The 22,725-nt window shown below is 33.2% G+C and overlaps 1 protein-coding gene across 2 annotated transcripts; it reads left to right on the top strand.

Annotated features, from left to right (window-relative positions):
- The first annotated feature begins 5,528 nt into the window (after nucleotides 1–5,528).
- Nucleotides 5,529–20,918, top strand: LOC124427629. 2 transcript variants are annotated; one of them, XM_046970792.1, is made up of 4 exons: nucleotides 5,529–6,036; nucleotides 13,859–13,988; nucleotides 17,159–17,257; nucleotides 20,324–20,918. In XM_046970792.1, exons 1-4 carry the CDS (start codon nucleotides 6,028–6,030, stop codon nucleotides 20,347–20,349), a joined length of 264 nt encoding a protein of 87 aa, XP_046826748.1. In that variant the 5' UTR covers nucleotides 5,529–6,027; the 3' UTR covers nucleotides 20,350–20,918. The 2 variants fall into 2 exon arrangements, with proteins under 2 accessions (XP_046826748.1, XP_046826758.1); XM_046970802.1 differs by lacking the exon at nucleotides 5,529–6,036 and adding an exon at nucleotides 6,053–6,206.
- Nucleotides 20,919–22,725: the final 1,807 nt, after the last annotated feature.

Genomic DNA, 22,725 nt, shown 5'->3' with positions numbered 1-22,725 from the left:
GCATATATATACATACAACTTAAAATTTATAATTTAAAATTTTATTTACTTATAGTTAATACCGTGAAATATTGTTTTTTTAACTAATTGTAATTAATAAGATAAAAATTATCTATTCGACGAGAGGAGTATTTGTAGTCATGATTGTGTATAAGAACGATAACATGATGCTATCTAGTGGAAAAGTTGAAAGTATGACTGTACAAAGTTACGATCTTACCATTACTAAATAATGTTTTCTGTATTACCGACAAATATTGTGGAATAACGAGATGGTAAGTATAGGGATCTCTTATGCTCTCTACTTTATCGTTTGGTGTTATTTATATACTTAAATAAATGACACTATTTATAATTGCAAACATAGTATCATTTATGATAATAATGTATTATATTAGGAAAATTATTTTGAGCGATCAATTTACTTTAAAATTTCCAATTTTTTTAACTTATAAAGAAAAAAATATGGCTGATTAAATTCTTAAATATTTTGATTAATGTTGAACGTAATTCACTTTTTATTTAGACATAGTAAAATCAATATATATTTTCTTTTCATTTATAGGAGTATCCATAATTTAATTTATATTTCATAATCAAAGAGAAGAAGAGGTTGAGAGCAAAATATGAATATATCCGATATTCATATTTTGAAAGTATGTTTTTGAAAGTATTATTTATCGGTCGTTGCATATTCTAAAATTATTATTATGATGATGACGATGACGATGACGATAACTATGACGTAATCAATGTTCGAATATGTAGTACGCGCTTAATGGAATTTCATGTTACGCAAATCCAGATCACTTCAAGTTTATCACAGGTTGAATAAGTTTTTTCTCAAATAGACCGTTTCACATAGTTAGCTGGATCTAATAAAATATGCAACTATGATAAATTTCTGAATCATTTGATTAGCAATGAACAATTAAAAATTATCAAGGTAATGGTAACATGTAATTAGTGAAGCGGAATGTGACACGAGTCGAGATATTGTTCCATGCGAATAAGAAATGAAAAATTGGCTCGTCACACTAAATGAACGTCCTCGAATCATTCGCATGATCAATCTTGAACTCGTTAAATTATTTGTTCTATTTATGCTCGACAATTTTTGAAATTATTGTATCGATATTTTTAGAACTATACGTATATAATTATATACGATTATATACGTACGAAAATGTATTGATCGTGAAGAAATATTAGTGTATAGGATCGATCCTACATACGAACAATCCTTAACTTAAAGTAAACGTGTATTACGAACCAGATCATGCGTGTCCCAAACAGTTTGTAGTATGTTCCACCTTGAACCACGTACACACTCGAACAATCCTTGATACGCCGGAATCGTTGTAATGTGATTTATAAGAGCGTTCACCTGCGAACTGGAATCAATGTTTTCTACACCAGGATATACAGGGTGTTTCAATTAAAGTATAACACAAACTTGTTCTCTATTGGTGGTGCTTTAGAAGAAGCAAATTATACCTTTTTGTTTCTAATCGAATCGACTTGGAGACATTATTTTGATTATCAATAGCACTTAAGATCAAAGGCGCATTTTATTAATAAACTCCCATGAAAAAATGATATTACTCTAACCACCGGAAGTGGACACTTCGAGTTTCCGCTAAAAGAAAGATTCAGCTCATGGACACTCAATGCGCGTGACGCACAGAGAGTAAATTGCTGGTTTATTAAGGAAGGCGGAGTTATCCGCCGAAGGCGTAATTATGAATGCACCTTTTATGAGGTTAAGACGTCACCTTCAAACGTGGTCTGCTCATTAGCCGTTTTTCCTATATCTTCTCTTTCTTCCCCCTCTGCATCATATGTATATACAGAAGCATGTTTTTTCAAAGATGATTCGTTGATCTTGTGTCTCCCTTCATTTTTTTATTTAATTCTTATTAGCTATTCTTAATAATTTTTTACAAAAAGATCCTTCCTGATGAACATAAATAATCATATGGCTTTGAGTTTTTCCATCTAACTAAGCAAATAAACATTTATTTATTTTTTATTCATTCAGTGATCTTCGCAAATGATCTTGATTCTTGGAGTTTGTTCGGTCTATATATCCGGTCTCAAAAGGTTTCCGCATCCTTCCTCGAAGTATGATCGTAATATATCCATAACTGAATGGAAATTATTCAAGATTAATTACTTCTCGAATAATATCGATTTCATTACGATACTACACTGGTTAGCCTTCATTAGCACTTTATCAATGATATTTCTTCTATCCTTGCTACATTTTCCTCTCATTCCCCACCTGTTTCTTAGGAAAAAGTATGGCCTTTTCGTCACAGTAAATTAGATACGCGTTTCGTCGTACGAATTCATGCTAACTAGCCACATGACGTTCTAGTAAGCAAAGTCACGAATAGCTAATTATATGGAACGCGCTCCTAAATCGCAAACGAATCGATGCACGTGATCTTACTTGTCTTCCTATCCGATAACTTCTCGAACGCGATACAATTAATTTACATAATGCATTTCCTGCATGTCGTATAATCGATCAGTTGAAATAATTTAGTTTGATCGTAAATAAAAAAAGAGAGAAAGGACGAGAGAAGACAGTATTTATCCGAGCTCAATACCTATTTGAAATGTAAAACGAACAGGATTAATTATAATAGTGTTTAGACTTGAAGATTCGATTAAGTCAAATAGTAAGAAAGAGGCAGATAAAGAGAGAGAGAGAGAGAGAGAGAGAGAGAGAGAGAGAGAGAGAGAGAGAGAAAATTGATTAATACTAGTATACGTTTTATGCAATATAAGCAACTAACTTCCATCTCGTCATCCTCTTTAACAGCATCGATAAAGGTCTCTTTTTAGACTTTCATAAGAGAGACTCGGCATAGCGAGATTAATTGTTCTCCAATTTTACGATGACGCGCTTCTGCTCTTAATTGGCCCGTCCTCGACGATACGACGTTCCTTCCTTTTTTTTTCTTTTCTTTTTCTCTCTTTACCACTTACTCACCCTTTCCGTTTACCGAACGATCGAGGCTTTGTAATAGATAGGAAATGATCGACGGTGATCTTGCATGATATCGAAAATACATCGAAGGTCGAACATGGCGTTCGAGCGAGACGATAATTTATCGATGAGAATGTTTATTTAACGATATTTCAATTTTTGTTGGCCTTTATTAATTTTTTGTTGTTTCACATGAATGCTTCCAGTGAACACTCGATATCCGCTTAGATATCATTGGGTTTCAATCTCTCTTACGATTTCGTACTAATTTTTCGAATTTCGTCTTTGAACAGCTCATCGAGAGAGATGGCCTGAGACGATCATAGAAAAATGTTTCTACAATCGTGACACGAGTACTATTGTGTTCGCACGCGATTAGAATCTCTGCGTTATCTTGAATCTTGATCTTGTGGTGTAAAATTACGAGATTTCATCGATTGCTTCGATGTTCCGTTAGTTATAAAAATTCCAACGCGTTTTTTTGTCTTGATTTTTTAAATTAAATTATTTCATTTCTTTTCTCTTTTTGAAATTATTTTCATTGATTTTTGTATCATTCTTGTACCTTCCTAATTCTCTTTAATCTTTATTTATTTTTTATTCATTATCAATACATTTTCGTACAAGCCGTAATAAGAAAAAACTCGGATTATGAACGTATTAACTTTTTTGTACAATACTTGTAGATTTTTGCAATTTAGAAATAACAAAAAATTCGAGAGAGTGTCGTTTTTCCTTGGCAACTTTTAAAACAACAGTCGAAAATGTCACACCTTTTAATTTTTCGTTCAAATTAATTAGAATGAATTTAAGCGATTAAGGTCGAGTGTTCGTTCGTAATTCAACCTTCCAACGAATCGGTTACGTCTCGCTACGAAAGACGTGTCGGCGATATTGGAAATAGCATCAGTGTTTCTCCTTGCTCGATGTCCCGGCTGAAAGAGCGCTAATTAACGGGTTAAGGTTAAGAATTCCATTCCTAAAGAAGGTCAAGAAATCATTGCGTTTCGTTACTTGAGTCACGTCGACATTATTGACGATTCATATGACTTTTCCAATAAAGAAGCGCTTTGTATATTTCATTTATCTCATTTTTTTTTTCAAAGAAAATATAAAGAAGAAATAATTTCATAAAACCTATATCTGAATAAAGATACTTTTCTTCTGTTACTGTTATAATCATTACGCAGGTTACGTATATGTATGTGAATTATGGCCCGATACTACCGTCTGGTATTATGCAAGAAAAATAGATTTTTCTTTAATGGAGCAACGCTATGCGATGCGTCCATGCAATTAATCACTCTATTACTTTAATCATCGTTGTAACGCCAGATGACACCGATCTACGGGAATTGAATTCCTCCGTCGCTCGCGGTATTTCTGGCTAACGTATCCAAGAAATCTTATTACACCATATGCCTTTTTGCTTTGCTTCGATCAGATTTATTCGATCGATTACTCTATTACAATAATTGCCGCATCGTGTTCCGAGTTGCGGCGAACGTGACTATACGAACGGTGCGAGACAAGTCTCGTGGGACACGAGACGCGTATTATCACGTTTTTGCTGATTGTAACATGACGAACCTAACACGCGCACCATTGTCTACCCTATAGTTATGTAAGTTTTTCATTCTGGTTATTCTTCGGAAAAATTGTCTTATTGTAGAAGACGAGAACTTTAAAAAAGAGAAGACGTTCCATTGCGATAGATTTCTTCTCGATTTGCTTTTGTTTCGGCTTTTGAATCGTTGATTAACCATGACATCATCACATTTATCGATAGATCCGGATTCCATCGCGGAAGGAATTATCCGATTAACGATTGTTAAAGCTGGACACTGAAAAAAAATCAACATTAAAATGTACATGATAATCAGTAAAATTGTTGACAATAATCGTCATTCGAAGACGTAATTGGAAAATCTTTCGATCGATATGTTCGATTTATTGAGCTGACGTCATTGTCGGATGACGAAGAATTTCGTGAAATTATGGTAACGGTATTCGTTCACGAGTATAAAAGAAAATTATAATAAACGATATAAAGGCAAGAAGTAATTCTTTAAAAGGAAGAAAATGGTCAAATTTTGACAATTTTAAAGACAAAAAAGGAAAAAAGATCACACTTTGGCAAAATTCGATAATAAAATATAGTCGACAAATAAGAAAATCGTTTATCGACCTATCTCACCGAATGAAAAGTAAGAAACTTGTTTGATTTCATCCTTAACCTTGTTTATCTTTCTCTCTCTCTTTCTCTCTCTCTCTCTCTCTCTCTCTCTCTCTCTTTCTCTCTCTCTCTCTCGATGAACTTTAAAAAATCTATCGAAAAAAAATCAGCGAGAATGTTTCTTCTCGATCGAATGTTCTTCTTCGTATCGAAGTCCAAGGTCACCTTGACCATCAGAGGTCTTCTCCGGGGAGAGTACTTCTGCGGGTGTCCAGTAGGCAACGCTAGTAGGGAAGAAGAATGGGGGAGGTGGGTCAGGTTGGCCTCCACAGCCGACATATAAGTCCCAGGATCGGCCCCCACTTCGCGTCAAACGGTCGGACACGGTACGGAGGCAAGCACAAGCGAGCAATTCTTTGACGTGCATCAGCTAACTTCCATCCATTCTCTCCTGTATTCTCCCGTAAAGCGTGCTCTTCGTTTTTTTTCCTTTCGTTATAGTTAAGTCTTTCAATCCCCACTCCAAGTTTCTTCCTCTCCGTGCCGGTTATCCGACCACTAACAACAGTAGCGACTCCATCGACACCCCGAAGAACGTAACCCTCTTGCGAATACGCGAGAGTACATGCGAGCATAAGCGAGTACACGCGAGAAAACTCCTCGAACGATATCACCAGCCAAGTAGCCGGTGAGACGGTCAGTTAATATCGACTACGGTTAACGAGACTTGGATCTTAGTCGTTGGCGTGCCGTTGCTTTCAGTCGACGACGAAACAGCCGCGCGGAGAACATTTCTCTCTCCTTCTCTATCTTTCTATCTTTGAAACGGTGCTCGAGTGGACTGCGAGGCGCCATGAAAATCGTAAGTAAATCAGTTCCACGCTGTACTTCCTAGCGTATACTACTTACACTCACTCCAGGAAGTATTCGTACATTTCCTGAAAGGAATTCTTTCTCCTTTTGTAGTGAACGAAGTGTTCTGAAATTGTCAATCTTTAGAAAATCAAGATAGTAATCGAATTTGAGATAATGGTAATTGTTATAATTTCATAATGTATTGTTTTATTGACAGAAACTTCTATGAAGAAAGTTTTACAAATATTTGTTGAATCCTAACATGTATAGTTTGATGTTACATTTTAGAAGGTCTTTGAAAGTACTCTTCGGAAAAGCTAAAGATACGCTCGCGAAATGCACTGCTAGTTTGCTTGCACGCCATTGCGGACTAGGTGTAGAAAAGCGAGTGCAGCAGCCCGATTCATCTTGATGGTCGTATAAAAAGGCATATAGCAAAGTGTATCGTGTTTCGCCTATTCCATCTTGACTTTCTATATTCACTATTCCGGAAGACATCGATCGTAAAACGGAACAACTATATACCACGGATCTTTTTGACTTTTTTTTTTTTTCTTGTTTTATTGCGATCGAACATGTCGATTATGTTCGATCGAAACGCATCGAGATGATGTAACGCATTGTCTCAACTGATTCTAGTACCCAGTGGATCACGCCGTTATATTGACGCACGTAGCTCTAATGATAGTCGTAATTAGTTTTGTTTCTTTCATGCAATCAATTGTGGACAATAACCAACTTGTAATGGTTGAGTACAATGATTGATTGATTCGACATCGCTAAGTGAAAGTTCCGGAATCATTTTCGTGAAAAAATATTTTACTTTCGCTCGTCAAAAATCTATGGTTTTTTTTCTTACTTTTCTGTCTTTTTTGAGAAGTAAAATTACGATCAAGGTTATTCGTTTAGATGAATAGAATATTTTTTTGTTAAATAAAAGAGGTTTTAAGACAATGAATTGTTCGATGAACAAAGTTATTGCATAAATCGATGAGACGCGTTTTTTCGGTTTATACGAAAAAACACTTCAGAATAATGAATCACTTGATAAATTAAATCATTCGTAGAATCTATGAACGGCATTTTTTCTAACGAATATACTCATTTCATAAATGGATCCATTCGTTTCAATACGTAGAACAGAAAACAGTATAGATAATGGATTACTGGATAAAAAAAAAATCGTTTAAAAAATGAACAAACTGACAGAAACAGAAAACATTTCAAAGGAAAAAAATGTTTGATAAATATTCTAAAGTTCTATTGTAAGGTCGAGTGATCTATTGAAATCGCTTCGAACGTAAGTAAATCCGTCGAGTCGTATATACCTCTCTAGTTAAATTTTACGAGATAGTTGTTTTATACGATAAGAACGCGATAAAAGACGGTTAGTTTCGTTGTCGTCGTTGATGACATGTTCTTTGGATTGAGTTAGGCGGGTAAAGGAAGGAACGTAGAATAGGAGAATAGGAGAAACGGAAATCCGTAATATCTTGTTCATTCACCAGAGTTCATAGCCGTCGGCGAAACAAGTTTGCGTCCTTGCCGCAGGCCCAGTTACGATGAAGTTTCTTGTTAGTCGAGTATAAGTCTACTAATCTAGATTTATTTTTATTTATCCATAATATATAAATTGCGAATTTGATCCTTAAATTACATGGATTTTTTTCCATGTATTAACTCGATCCTTTCTTCGAATAATTTTTTTCATTCATTTGAACAACCTTCGATTAACTCTATAATTACTCAAGTGAAAATGTATAATAGCTTGCAAAATTATTCATGAGGGAATTAATGCCAAGATATTAAACATAAATAGACATGAACGCATCGAAGATATTGATCAAAATAAAAAAATTCCTCGATGTTTGCTTTGTTTTGCTACGAAAATGAAAGAGAAAGAGAAAGAAGCACACGGGATGCGTGGCTACTGATTATTTACACGATTTTCTAAATATTAATCTAGATTGCATGGTCTATTGAGAAGCCCAAAGTTGACCGAGAATATTCATACTGCTTATATTAAATTCTAACGTATATTTTGCAACATTCACATTTGTATCAAATATTTCATCGTTTACATTTGATTATTTCAGAGAAGTAATCGTCCTTGACACTAACGTGAGTTAAAATTGATCATATTTGATTATAATTTGACTTTTGTGAAAAATAATTGATTGCACAGACTTTTCTTTTGAAAGCTCGATAATGAATGAACGCTCTGTTTCCTTAACAAGACTTTTCTTACACTTAAATTTTAATACTTTGAGACACAGAATTTTGTTCCTCTACGTTCTTCAATGTCGTATAAGAACATGCCATAATGCGCTAATGAAACGTTTCCTCGCATCAGTATGCAACGGTCGCAAAAACTCCATAATGATCTACGATTACTAGTTTGAATTTTATGCGAGTTCTCTTTCTCTCCACTTTTCTAAGGGGCAATAATGTAATTTTTTAATCGTTTAATACATATTGGAGAAAAGTTATTAAAATAATATTATGGATGTAATTATCCACACGAATATAATAATGATAACGTTTACATTTCCAAAAAAATACAAGTACGTATATTTGCATAAAAGTGTTAATAAAGACGATGTATGTAAGTGTCGAAGTTACGCGCTAGGGTAACAAATCACACGTTGGATCTCGATATCGATACGGAAAATCATTTTTTCCGTATTCGTGAGCGAGAACGAGAGTTATATACGTCGTCGGACGAGCGATGTAATTCATCGATAACCGTAAATTATTCTCTATGAACAAAAGCTAGCTATCAGTCTGTCGAGCGTTATAATAAATCACCTGCTCGAAAGCATGATTTCATCGACACTTTACGGTTCCTTTATGGCTCATTCTCTTATCGGTGTTAACTAACAAAGATCGAGAGCAGATCGGATAATTAATATCGACTTTCGAATCAGTCGTTAAGTACAATTTTCGAATCAAAAAGCTATTAGCGTTGGCTTTCTATCGTTCATCGCGATGTATACTATTACGTCAACCATTACGAATTTCGTTAGTATTTAGTTCCTGGCGAGATTTGCATGAAAGCATTATAGATCGAAGTTCCTTTTAGGCTCCCCGGAAATTAGAGATTATGTGTTCCATGAAATCGATGATTTCTAAGATAAAATTTATTAAGGATATTACGAAGAACTTGATGTTGTTACAAATAAAGCGATTTTTACACTTTGTCGATTGATCGAATTATACTCAACTAAATTCTTAAGACTTGTGCAATTTATATAACATTCGAAGTTTACTAATTTTCCATATATTATCCATAGTAAATGATATTTTAAATTTTATGTCGCAGATTATCATATATGGACACATTGAAACTTCGATATAATATCGTATTGATCTTTATTTTTCGTTCTTTTTATACTATTATCATCTAATATTTAATCGCACGACTTCTTCTCAATTATAGTTACAATATAGTTCGATCGTATAGACAAAGGAGAAAATCTTTGCAGCATGTCAGCGATATTTTAACGTTCAAAGCTATCCCTTTTATTGGTTCCGTTAAGAGATTGGTTCTATAAGAGAAATGTGACGTGGCACCTTTTGCCGGTTTTTGTGCCAACCGAGCGTGACGATTTGCACAGCATCGAAAATAACCTTCTCTTTTGTGCGCGTGCGCACTTACGTGTGTCACAAAAGATTTAATCCAAAAAATATTTGCTCCTTTCACGAAATATTTGAGAAAAAGTAAGGATTCTGTAATAGAAATAGCTACACGTTCTTTCCCAATGTTTTAAAAGAAATGCAATTTCAAACTACATATGCACGTATACATTCTTACGTAAACTTTTCACGCTAAATTGTGTACCGTAACATAGAAAACTGTTAAAGAGAATCGATGGAAAAAATCAATTAAAAAGTGATATACTTATGCGTGTATAGGATATTCGTAAAACGTGCCGCGAAAAAAGTTTTTACGAAGCTTTTTTCTAATCAAAAACATCCAGTAGAAAAGAAGCATTTTATAAATTAGAAAATTTATAAACGGTTATGTATAACATATTGCTTGATGTGACGTAAAAATTTTTATAAATATACTCGGTATATTTTGCATACAAGTATGGACATCGAAAAAGTGATAAAAGTGCAATAAAAATTGTTGGAATTATACGATGTGATTTTCAATTAAGTTGCCTATGGTGTTTTTATAATCAATGATACGAATTTTGTAAGAGTTAACGAAAAATACGCACGTATATATGTATGTACGCAGGTATCTATCGTTACGAATTGCGCATTACACCTGCTAGAGCGTTCCACTTTCTAATTGTAAACGACACGTCGTTTCTAACATCTTCAACCCTCTTTGTCTTCTTTTTCGTTATTTTCGTCCTTATCCTCATCCTCATCCTTTCGTAACATTTGGCTTACTACCAACAACTGAAACGTTTCCAATGACTAAGAGACTGTATCGGAGTTGTTTAAAAGAAAAAAAAGTACAGTGTCTATTCTTGTTCTGATTGATTGGTACATGTAAAAAACAATTATGAAATATCATAAAATCTAGTAATTAAAGGAAGTCTAACCAATCGTGACGAGATCAAAAGAGTAGGAGGGATAGAAAGGGAGGGGGGGGTAGGCGATCGGATGTACAAGGCAGTCGAGAGGCGAGGACCTTCGTGAAATTCCTTGACGATATATAAAATGAAGGTGAATGAAAGTTGCCGCAACGAGGAGCGTCGAGGTCGCGAAAATTATCCCCTACTTGGTATTTTCCGGTATACGAATTGTCTTTACAATTTCGCAAATACTAGTAATTATTATTATAGGTTGTATAGATTGTATAGGTATTGTATAAAAATTTTTCTTTTGAAATATTCGACTTTTTATTCCTTCAAATTTCAAGTCTAGATCCTTATCGAGGTCCACATTGTTCATAATAAAGTGCCGTTTCGTTGTTCGATCTTAATGACTGGTTGATTTCTAAGATATATTCCAGTTAACATGTATTTGTTTTTCATCATAATCGTTACAAAATAACGAAAGTTAGAAAGCAATGCCCATAACAATTCTACATTTCTTTGATAGCGTTATCTTTAAGAAATCGACTCGAACTTGTATATCTTCTTTATTTCATATTTTAACCTTTCGCCTTAATAAAATGGTGCAAGTATCCGGAACGAGAACTTGATCGAAATATCAAGCCAGCAAGATTATCAATATTCTCAGTCTGAGTACATCGACTTATTACAATGTCACTACTGTATTGCACTTATGTCAGATTCTATTTATATACATGTATACCTATGGAAAGCAGTCGGTCGCGCGCGATAGGAAAGGAATGACGAGCTGCTGTCTTTGATAGAATAATAAAGCTTTTGTACGCGTTTCTTCTCGTTGCGTAATAGTGGACGACGCGTGGCTTCGAGATGGACGCAATATGGTTAACTCGACCTACGATATTAATGGTCTATAGGTTCCTACGGGAGAGATTTACTTACATATACACAGACAAAGGAGGAGCGCGTTTGTAAACACGCTCCGTTTCACTTGGCGTTAAATGCGGAAGTACTCGACGCTAATACATAGCTCTTACTAAGTATCTATGTGTAAGTTTACTATCTAATAGCTCGTATAATAAGCTTTCCGAGATGATTTTACCAGTGGCCAATTCACTCATAAAGGATATAAGGTTCTTATTATATAAAAAAAAAAGAAAAATATAAATTAATTACATAGACATTTTAAAGCAATTTCTTTAACGCTCAGAAATATTCTAATCTTGGTTTTTATTAAAGTTTTATGATACATTGAGGATATTAATCTTATTGACATTTTGTAAAAATACATCTTCATTTACTTCCGGCCAAAATTAAAAGGCATGTTTTACCAGACATCACTGAAACAAACACCAACTTATTTCTCTTCCTTTTACCGACATAACTTTTAACGGTACGAAGAAGGACACTTTCGTGAAAGTCTTCTACTCGTTATACATTCACATAACTGGTATCGGCCATTTTTTTATAGAATAGTTTTTGAAAACTGGTCGTTTTATCTTGAAATTTTAATAGCAAATTTAACATATATCAGCGTATCTGTACATTGAGCAGTCTCGGAAGTGATTCATTATTAATCATTTTTCCCATTATCATATTGCAACACTCCACTTTCACATGAAAAGTCGACCAAACGCGTCGAATCGATTGCATTCTATAATTCTTGAAAATCGATCAGAACCGGAAAACAAGGAACTTATATTGGAGTTATATGAAACAGTAATCGGATTAAAATGGTTATCCTCTTCTCGCGAAATTGTAGTTACGCGTACGTATGTGTTTTTCTTCATAAGTTATGTTTGGGATATCGCTTTGGCATGATCTCGCGTCACGGTGCTAGCACATGTATGTCAGCGCTTCGAGAGTGACCTCGTGCCTTTGTAGAAACGAAGACAAGCTATATCAACTAATTTCTTTAAAAATGGTTTCCAAAAGGTCACTTTCCTTGCTACTAATATATATTAAAATCGAAAATTTAAAACTTTCTTATAGGATAATTCGCATAAATGGAATGAATTTTCATCTTAATATTGCTACGACTGAAACAAGTCCGTGAAAGAAATACTTTTTGGAAAAATTTGGATGGAATTCGCAACATTTTAATGATTCCATTCGATGGATTCTTTTTGTGCGTTTATCCCAGCTCGTGCTCACATAACATCAACCGAATCATTATCGTTCATAGGATTACCGATGTGATTTTCCGTCCAATCCACGAGCAGATCGTAAAATTTCATTGATTTCATCAACGGCTTTACGTAAGGCTGTGTATCTTCGAAATGAAGACCTTCCGACATTCTTATTGCCGAGTAAGGAGTTGATATAATTCGATTAACGACAAGAGACTTACGATTCGAAATTCGATTTCAAATTGGATTCGCATAGTGAAGTTAACGTGTGGCATATGAGAATTATGTCACTTCGTAAATTTCACAAGCGATTTCTCTGGAGTAAATTGATAGATGTTACCAATATTTATATAATAGTTTACTGCTATAGAACAAGATATAAAATTTTCTGAAAGTAAGAAAATTTTAATTAAAGTATGCGATATGTGTCAATGATCGTAGAAAACGTACAAAATTTTACAGTCTCATTTGTAAAAAGTTGAACGGTATGATAGATTTCGTTATATCATCGTAAATTTCTTTTTAAATAGCATTATGTATACAAAGCGTAAATTAACGTTATTAAATCGTATAATTTAAGATTTATATTTTTGCGGAAAGAAATTAATTGTTTTCAATTACTCAAAGAAAGGAAAATAGTCATTATTCATAGATGTCGTTAATTGAGTCGTAGATAATTATTGAACTATTCCACATTCACTTCCGATTATTTAATTCAAATTTTTCAAATGATATGATTTTATAATTAAATTCTAATCACTCGAGGTTATCTTCGAGAAATATTTTTTATATCTACGATTCCATTTTCTTCAGCGAATAAAGGGTCAATAAAGTCGATGAAGTTCATGTTTGCCCCTTACGAAATAGATATTATTTAGTGTAATCTTATAGAAGGTTTTAATGATGCTATTTACTCAATTGTTGGTGATAATCGACGGCCGATAAATTGGCTAGAAAGGCGCGTTCGTGAGATTTTGTTAGACTTATCTGTGATCTCGATCGCCTATTAAAAGACTCCTCGACTTCTTCTCTCGTAGATAACTCGTTCTCCTTTCGCCGATTTATTAACGACACCCGGTCAATTCCATCTTCTAGCATGTAGTTGCTTTTAGTTTACATTTTTTACGAAATACACGTTCCTAATTTGGAATTTCTTTAATTTTTCTAGATCGCTTTAATCGCATTCCTAATGGCCATCCTGATGGGTGTCACGGCCCAGAATTATAGGCAACTCTATGCTGGTTTCGGGCCTTACTTTCAACAGAGCGCAGGATTGCGGGATCCAAGATCGAACAGAGGTCAGTTTTAACTATACTGTTCAGTTTGATTGTTCTCATTCGACCGTGAATTTCTATGAAGGTCAATGATTATCCTCATGAAATTGAAATAATGATCGTATCTCTTTCGACGAACACTAACGATGTCATTTTTTATTTTTTATCAATGATCTTAATCTTTGAAAGTATGATATGCTCCAACTTCCAACAGTTTGAAACAAACTTTTACCGGAACAGATTTAACGCTCTCGAAGCCAGGATAATAATTTAAGATCGAGGCACGTGCTGTAGGAGTACACCATCGGTGAAAGGATAAATATAAATAAATGTAGATAGTTGTATGTGTAGTTGATTTTTAATTTATAAACAAATATAGTTCGCAATATATATATAATATATATTATATATTATACACACACATATATATATTAATTACTCATCCATTATTCAGTGTATTAGGTATATTGCATTCATATCTACAATACAATAAATATGTGTATGCATGTAATTATCTTATCAAATTATCCCTCAATCTTGCTATGTCGTGATATTTGAAATCCAATTGAGTCTATAAGTCAATTAGAATCGATATTTTTTAAGCGATATCAACAAATCTATTATTACATGTACAATATTGCTCAATACGAACAGATATTTAATCGAAATAAGCAATTAATTTTTCAATATATAGTCTGTAAGTATAATTTCTGTTTATCTTGAAAAAAATTACTTGTAAGGGACTGAAAATATTATCAAAAAGATTTTGTTGCATATTTGTTTGGTATAAGGAGGGATATTATAATACTGTGACCAATTTTTGTTATAGATCGAGTAATATGAGAAATTTCAAAGTCAAATTCATTTTTGTTAATAAAACCATATAGTTCTTTTTAAATAATACGATAGCATTTAATGAGATTATTTATTATTATAAAATGTTATTAATTTTGTTTTAAATTTGTTAATTTCTTAGGAGCATATCGCTATTTGCTGACTGTCCCTTATGCCTCTTAAGTTACTAAATGTATGTATATATATATATCTATTAAGATTAATATTACAGGTCTTTGTTTATAAAATATAACTGAACAGCTAGCACCCAGCGATATAAGCTTACACTTAAGAAATGACAGAAATTTATAATATAATTTATGACATTTTACAATAATAAACGATCTCATATGACACGTTGTTGAATTTCTTTCAACAAATACTATCGTATTATATTAAAAATATCGTATTATATAAATAATTATATTAAAAAGAAAAATATATGATACCATCGGAAAAAGTGAATTTGATTTTGAAACTTCCCCTATCTCTCGAACTGCGAAAAGAAATTGACACCATATGATGTCCTCCTTATACCAAACAAATTTATAAAAAATGTTTTCGATTGATTCAACCCTTCACGAGATATTCCAATTTTTTGAACTTATAAATTATGACAAATTAACAAATTTTATGTGGATTACTTAAAACGAGTTACAAGGATATTTCCTTTACTCGTTCGCATTCATTTACAATGGTGTTCTGCTGTGCTAAATTCATCGTTATTTTATTATTTGTGTTTTGTAATATCTTATCTGATTTTATTTTCGGCATGATGTTATCGACTCAATATGTTATATATAATTCAGGAGAGAAAGAGAGATATATGATTTCTTTGAATCGGTGTTAAAAGTATAAGTCGGAGTCGGATCTCGTGCCAAGTTCAAACGCGTTTGCTTTTCTAGATATTGTCGATAATATCAGCTAACGTAACGTAATATTTCATAAAGACAAACGTTTATTGACAGCTAGTTCAGTGTTATATGCTTGAGTGAACAAGATCGACACGAAAGAAATTGTAATACAAAAACATAAAAAAGAATTATTTATTTTAACGCTCGAATTGGTAAGAATCCTTTTGTATGGAGTCCTATTTTTTTTTCTTTCTTAGATCATCCAAAGGATCTTTAATTTAATTCGATTATCTAAATTATATCCGTTTCTTCCGATTCACTTATAAAACACATTTCTCGGTAATGCTTGCGCGTGATTAATAATACGTATCCAACAACTTTCCTGTTCCTAGGTTTTAGAAAAGATTGACGTTAAGTTTCTTTGAATAAATGGTTATTCATTAAGGAAACGTAGGAAGAAATGACGATAAAATGGAAACAAACGAGTCGAAGATTTCTTTGCGAGTTTTGTAGTCGTGCACGCGTGTCGGTCGGGCACACAAAGAATGGTATAAAATTGGTAAAGAATCGATCGATCGTTCTTTGAAAGAAAAGATCATAGAAAAAGAGTGAAAGAAGTTTCGGATCACCGCCGGACAAAGATATGGGGGTTTGATTTATTGGAGCGATCTACGACCGTGAAGGCTGAATATTCTTCTTTGAGTTCGTTCAATTCTTTGTAATAGGATTTTTCTTCAGTGAATGAACGAAATATGAAGAAAGTATTTACAAAACGAAAAGAAGAAAAATTACTTTTTCATATGTCAAATAATTTTATTCAAATTTGTTTGTCTATTCGTTCGCATGTTCTTTGACTGACTTCGTCAGAGTTCAGGCGAGAGTTGATAACTATCGTAATATCGACTTTTTTCACAGTTACAATGTCAATCGTTGCATTTGCTCGGCTTGCATATCTTGTCGATCATTAAGGTCATTAACAGCTAACATACCCGACATTGTAAAACATGTTCTTATACGCATATATGTGAATACGATTTCATTGCAAATCTCTGCATTATAGCATTGTCACGAGTAACGACATACGAGACGACCTTTGCAATTTCCTCGCTAACGAATTAGCTCACAGAGCGCGTGAGGAATTAATCTATGATAATCTATGAATCTACGATATCGACGTAGATAATATTCAAATTAATCGTCTCGCGTTATCGATTATAAATTATAATATAAATTATGAAGATTGATAGCTAGGATCTATTATTATTATTATTAATATTATTATTATTATCATTATTATTATCATTATCATTATCATTATTATTATCATTATCATTATCATTATCATTATCATTATCATTATTATCATTATTATTATTATTATCATTATTATCATTATCATTATCATTATTATTATTATTATTATTATTATTATTATTATTAAAGCAGTTCATTAACAGCGACCTCAATAATTTTTACCATTTCTAATTTGATTTCAATTTTTTTTAGGTCCAATTCTTTTCCCACCTGGTCCAGAACCGAACCGGGCTGACACGAGCGGTGTGATCGTAGGTGCGAGTGGATACGGATTCGTACCACCGAATACAGGTAAATCCATGAAGAAATAATTAGCGAAATCGAATTGACAATCCTTCGCTGTTCCTCTTGAGATGCAAAAAGGGAGTAAAAGAAAAGCAACACAGAAGGTGATAATTCTCCGTTTGTAAATAAGAAATCCAAAGATGGTATGATAAAAGAAAGAGGCCATAATAAAAACTAGAAAGGGATGATCAGGGAAAGAATGTATCCACCCCACTCGCTCCATCTCTTTGACGTACTCGCACCAGTTTGTCTTTATCCTTGTGCACTTAACTTATAAATAAAAACACTATTTATTATCCCTCACACTAGTGAAGTAACTGTCGTTAGTAACTTTTACCTTTTCCTCTCTATTCCCAATAATCGTATATAAAATATCGTACATATGTACCTATACTGGATGTCCCATTTTGATTAAACAAAAAAACCCTGTATGTTATACTTGTAAATTATATGTTTGTAGTACTAATCACATTATCTAAAGATTTTGTTATATATTTGAAATGTTCATCAAGCGATCAAATTCCCCAAAAAATCCTTAAAAAATATATTAAACAAATGTGTTACAATTAATCCAACATTGCATCCTTTATCTTAAACAAGATCGTTCGAAGTGGGATTTCCTTAATTAATACTTAACGATGGAATGAAATTGATAGATCCGTACTTTCATCTACGATTTGAATGAAGGCCAACAGATATAAGTGTGTCTGAAAGGATCGATCCTTGACGTATCGTGAACATACTCATGTATTCTCGAGAGAGCTTTATATTATGTATATATGTGAATGTACATTTGGCATTGTATATGTACGTAAAAGCATTGCATGTCTGTAGACAAGGATATCTCGTGTTCATGATCGTGAACCCATCTCTTCTTGTCGAAGACGATAGCTCGTTTCCTTATTTCACTTCATCCTCCTTCGAGACGTTATAATCGCGCCAACAACGCGGAAGAAAATCGTTTCGATGTTAGAAGCTTTAACCTTCAAGCGCTCTTTCAACTAGCTATTTCGACAGCACCACAGTCTCGTTTTTTTTGCGAGTTATTTTCGACTACGATTTAACTAACTCGATTGGATATTAACAAAATGACTTAACCGAAAACATAGAGATATCGATAAAATTTAAAATAATATCAGGCAGGTAAGTTGTCTAGCGAATAATGTTAATTATTCATAAAGTACTATAACATAAAAAATAATGGCACCTGTAAAAGAGTAGTAAGTACAATGAAATAGTAGTATGAAGCAATTAATCGCATACTTCCTGAATTCCCATCCTGGTATGGGATTAATTCGAAATACCGGTTTTTGCGAAGGTGAAAAGAAGAATCCTGAAAGAGAAACCTTGGAAGAGTCTCGCACCCGCTGGTCGTGGATCAGTGAAAGTGCCGTCAGTCAAACTCGTTTACGCGTAACGCTTCCTTTCGCGTTGCCATTACGTGAAACGTAACAGGTGTTATGAGGTCGTTTAGGTCAACGACAAGGTCGACTTTTTTCGACGGGTGCTTATTACGTGTTCTTCCTCAGACAAGATCAACGTTTGTTTCCACATTTTTATTCGGTCAAGTTCAAATGTAGATTGAGTTTTTCATTACTTGATTATTCTATTAATGTTGTTTTCTTTTTTCTTTTTATATATCCGTTTGAACAGGTTCTTTTATAGAAAATATTCAAATGATTCCAAACGTAAAAAAAAAAAAACAGGACATTCGAAAGTATCCAGGTTAAACGGCGTACCAAATCTCTTCTCTTTTTCGAGACGCTTTAAACTCGACTCGCATTTAATTACGCGACACGCGTAAAGCTACGGCTCGCCCTTCCGGACGTCCTTGAAGGAAATTTATCCGAGGGTTGAAAGGAGGGCTGAGAGAAAAGCGAAGCTCGCCTTCGCCAAAGCGAAACTCGTAATTTAGCGATATCTCTGTTAAGTACTTTTTCACGAGACGTTAATTCCAAAAGCGGAAGTTTGAACTCGCGAAAATGGAATAAGAATATCTTTCCCTTCTTTTTCTTTTAATATATAGGGTGATCTACGTGACCGGGAGTACCCCGATAACTTTATAAATATTAACTTTAGCAAAGAATCATATCAAATTTAAGTTCACCAAAGGCGTCATCGTTAATTTGTCGTAACTGAAGTTGAAAATATCAGACAATATTCCTTCGCGTTTGGTAGAGAAGCTTATCGGCCTTGGAGATCCGTATTATAATCAACTCTGGTTTTTCTCTTTCTTTTTTCTCCCTCTCTTTCCTTCCCTCCCTCCTTCTCTCCCCCCTCTCTCTCGTCTCCCTTTCGACATTCGAAACCTGCTTGACTTTATATTGTTAGAATGTCGTGGTCGAACATACCAACTCGGTGAAGGGAATCCGTGTATCAGCGAAGCATAGGACCAGAAAAGCGAGCACTTACCAATCAAAGGGAGAACACGCGAAAGGGATGAGGTCAATCATGCTAAGAGAAGGAAGGTGACGAGGGTGCTTGTAATTAGTAGCTTTGAAACTCTCCCCGCTTCTCTCTTCATCTCTTGCGCTCTCTTAGACTACCCTCTCATTATCAACGGTCAGGTATATCTCTGACTTTCTCATTGGTGTTCCTCCTACTGTCAGTTTCTGTTAACTCGTTTAACAGACTACTCCTCCAGCCGTTAGCGGATTACGTTGAATTCGTCTTTGATCAAGTACATGAGTTTCTCATAGAACGAGAGCGAGCTTGTTCTTTGTATCGAAAGGAATAGGTAGCTTAAGTTGCTTCATAATGAATTTTATAACAAAGAACTATTTTCTCACGTTCTAACATTATCTAACAATGAAATAATTGAAAGATTATGAAAATAAAAGCGATTAGATTACTATATCTGTTAATTAAGAATTAGCATTTCAAGTAAAAATGCATGATATTTTACACATGACTCAAGATATGATATTGCTTAAAGGTTAAAAAGAAACATTTCAAAGATAAATATCTGTTATTGCTTTCCGCATACACGTAATCATCTATAACTGTATATGGATACCGTTTTATGAATTGACTTGTCTATTTCACACGACGCGTTCTTATCGTTTGTTTCAGGCTTCCTAGGTTATTACTATTATTAAATCAACCTGAACGAGATGGGATAATGAACATAGGTGTTCTCCTAGAAGACAACAAAGAGGTAGTATGGAACTATTGTGTCGCGATATGCTCATTTAACAAAGGAATATATTAAGAAGTACGTAAAATTAGATTCTTGCCATCGAGCAATGAACATGGAAAAACGAAGGAAGAGAGTAAAGAGAGATCAAAGTAATTAATTAAAGTCCAATTAATTCGAAATTTTAATATCAATGTGTACCAAAGTTACATGCGTCAATAGCTGTGAATGAAAGTGGTAAATCAAACAGATCGATAGCTTTGAATATAAATTTGTAAAACAATAAAATAACTTATGCTACTTTGATTCTCATAGCTGTTGATTCACGAGTTTTTAACCGCTCGTAATTGTAAATGAATTTTTCTATATCTTGAAGTTCATATTAATATACTTTTATTTATTTTTATTATAATTAATAGTAATCGCGCTTCGATGGTGCGAAGTAATAGCACAGATTATATCCGTCCAAACTGATTGTGCTCGAAATGTTATTATTATTGTAGATAGAATAAATATTAATAATATATTTTACAAGTGTAATTGTTTATTGATTGATGAAAAACCCTTCAGAGTTAAGAAAAGTCAATTTATCCTATTTTTTAAAATGTTTATATTGTAATCCATTGGCTATTAACGAACGACTAATTAATACTTGAGTCATATTCGAATGCTCTCGCGGTGCTTATTTCTTAAATCGATTTTGAAGGTAAATTATTCGTTATTTCTGAAACGTTGAGTTAAAATATGCATCATTTTACATTTACAGAGAAAATCTTGTCTTAGAAAGATCAGACCATGATCATTTATCGTAAAACTGACGCTCGGCGTCTTAGGAAACGGCTAAAAGTGAACGGATAAGTTTATCAATGAGATCGGATCGATAACGAAATAGTAATAAGCTGTAAATAACCATACATTATAATGGAATAAAAATTAAAAAACAAAAACTTCTTGAAAAATATGTTTCTCCATGTGATTCATTTCATTTTATTCGTCCCAAATTTGTATTCCTTTCGTTTCCATAAAGAAAAGCGATTCTTAGAACGCAATTATCGTATGTTGAAAACGACTTTGATATGAATTAATGTATAGAAAGTTCAAGCGAATGGATCTACATACATACGTTAATTAAGTAATCTGACGTCGCAATATGTTTCAAATGAAGCTGCATAAAAAAGCTAAAAGTGCAAAAATTAGTTTAGAAACTAGGTTATAGATCAAATGTCTCATACAGAACATTATCGCACGATAGTTGACGAATAATTGATTGAATTATATAAAGATCGTCGGTACACAAACAAAATAAGAACATAACAAACGAAGAACGAGTGTTAAACGATTTTTAAATGCGTCGTAATGTTTTTATTTACAATAGTGAACAACTGACTTTGAAATCTATCTGATACGTCTTTCTCAAATATTATGTCTACGCGATTTTTCTTTTATGCTTACGTCTTTATTGGATGTCGTATGATTAAAGAATCATCATATAGGTCGATCATCATTCTGTCTCCATCAATACGACGATAAACGAAGATAGCATATTCTATGATCGCTTCCAAATTCGATTTCAAATATTATGACTGACAATGTCGTATTTAACAATCATAAGGTTTGAAATTTAGATCAGATTGTTTTTTGTTGCATCGCATGCATAATACGTCAATGTGAAGAAAATATTACTGCACTTCCTAACGCTTCTCATTACTTTTATTTTATGTATATAATATTCACTATTATTCTGTAGCGATTCCAGATAAAATCTAAATGGCTTAAAATGCTTAATAATATTCTAATATTATTAAAATTTTTGTAGACGGACACGAAAAAATCATATGAAGATCAATTTTTTTTTTTTAAATATGAACATACGATTTTTAATGTATTAATTTTTGATGAAGGTAGACATTCTTTATGAAAAAGTATTGATCCGTATATGTCGAAAAATTATTAGTCTGAGAAATATTTTTATTTAAATATTGTTAAGAAACCATTATTCTTTCTTACTACTACCATTTATTTACTATTACTCTTACATTTTAGTAAATGTGTATGTGTGTGTGTGTGTGTGTGTGTGTGCGTGGATTGTTTAGCAATATTTAAATTAAAATATCTATTAAACTAATAATTCTTTGATTTATATCTATATAGTCTCAACTTAATCTTTGAAATTCAAACCAATTTATTTTTTGTCGCATTGCATGCCCAATAAACTAAATATTACAGCATGTTTATCGCATTTTAAATCACTTTGTGATGTCTATAATAACAATGTATAATTTCACGAAGTTATTGATTTTTGAAGTGAAGAAAAGGCCTATTTTAGTGTCGTAAATAA

Source organism: Vespa crabro, chromosome 1, assembly GCF_910589235.1.
Source record: "Vespa crabro chromosome 1, iyVesCrab1.2, whole genome shotgun sequence".
In the NCBI taxonomy this organism is placed as follows: domain Eukaryota; kingdom Metazoa; phylum Arthropoda; class Insecta; order Hymenoptera; family Vespidae; genus Vespa; species Vespa crabro.
This window is presented reverse-complemented; position numbering and strand designations above follow the sequence as displayed.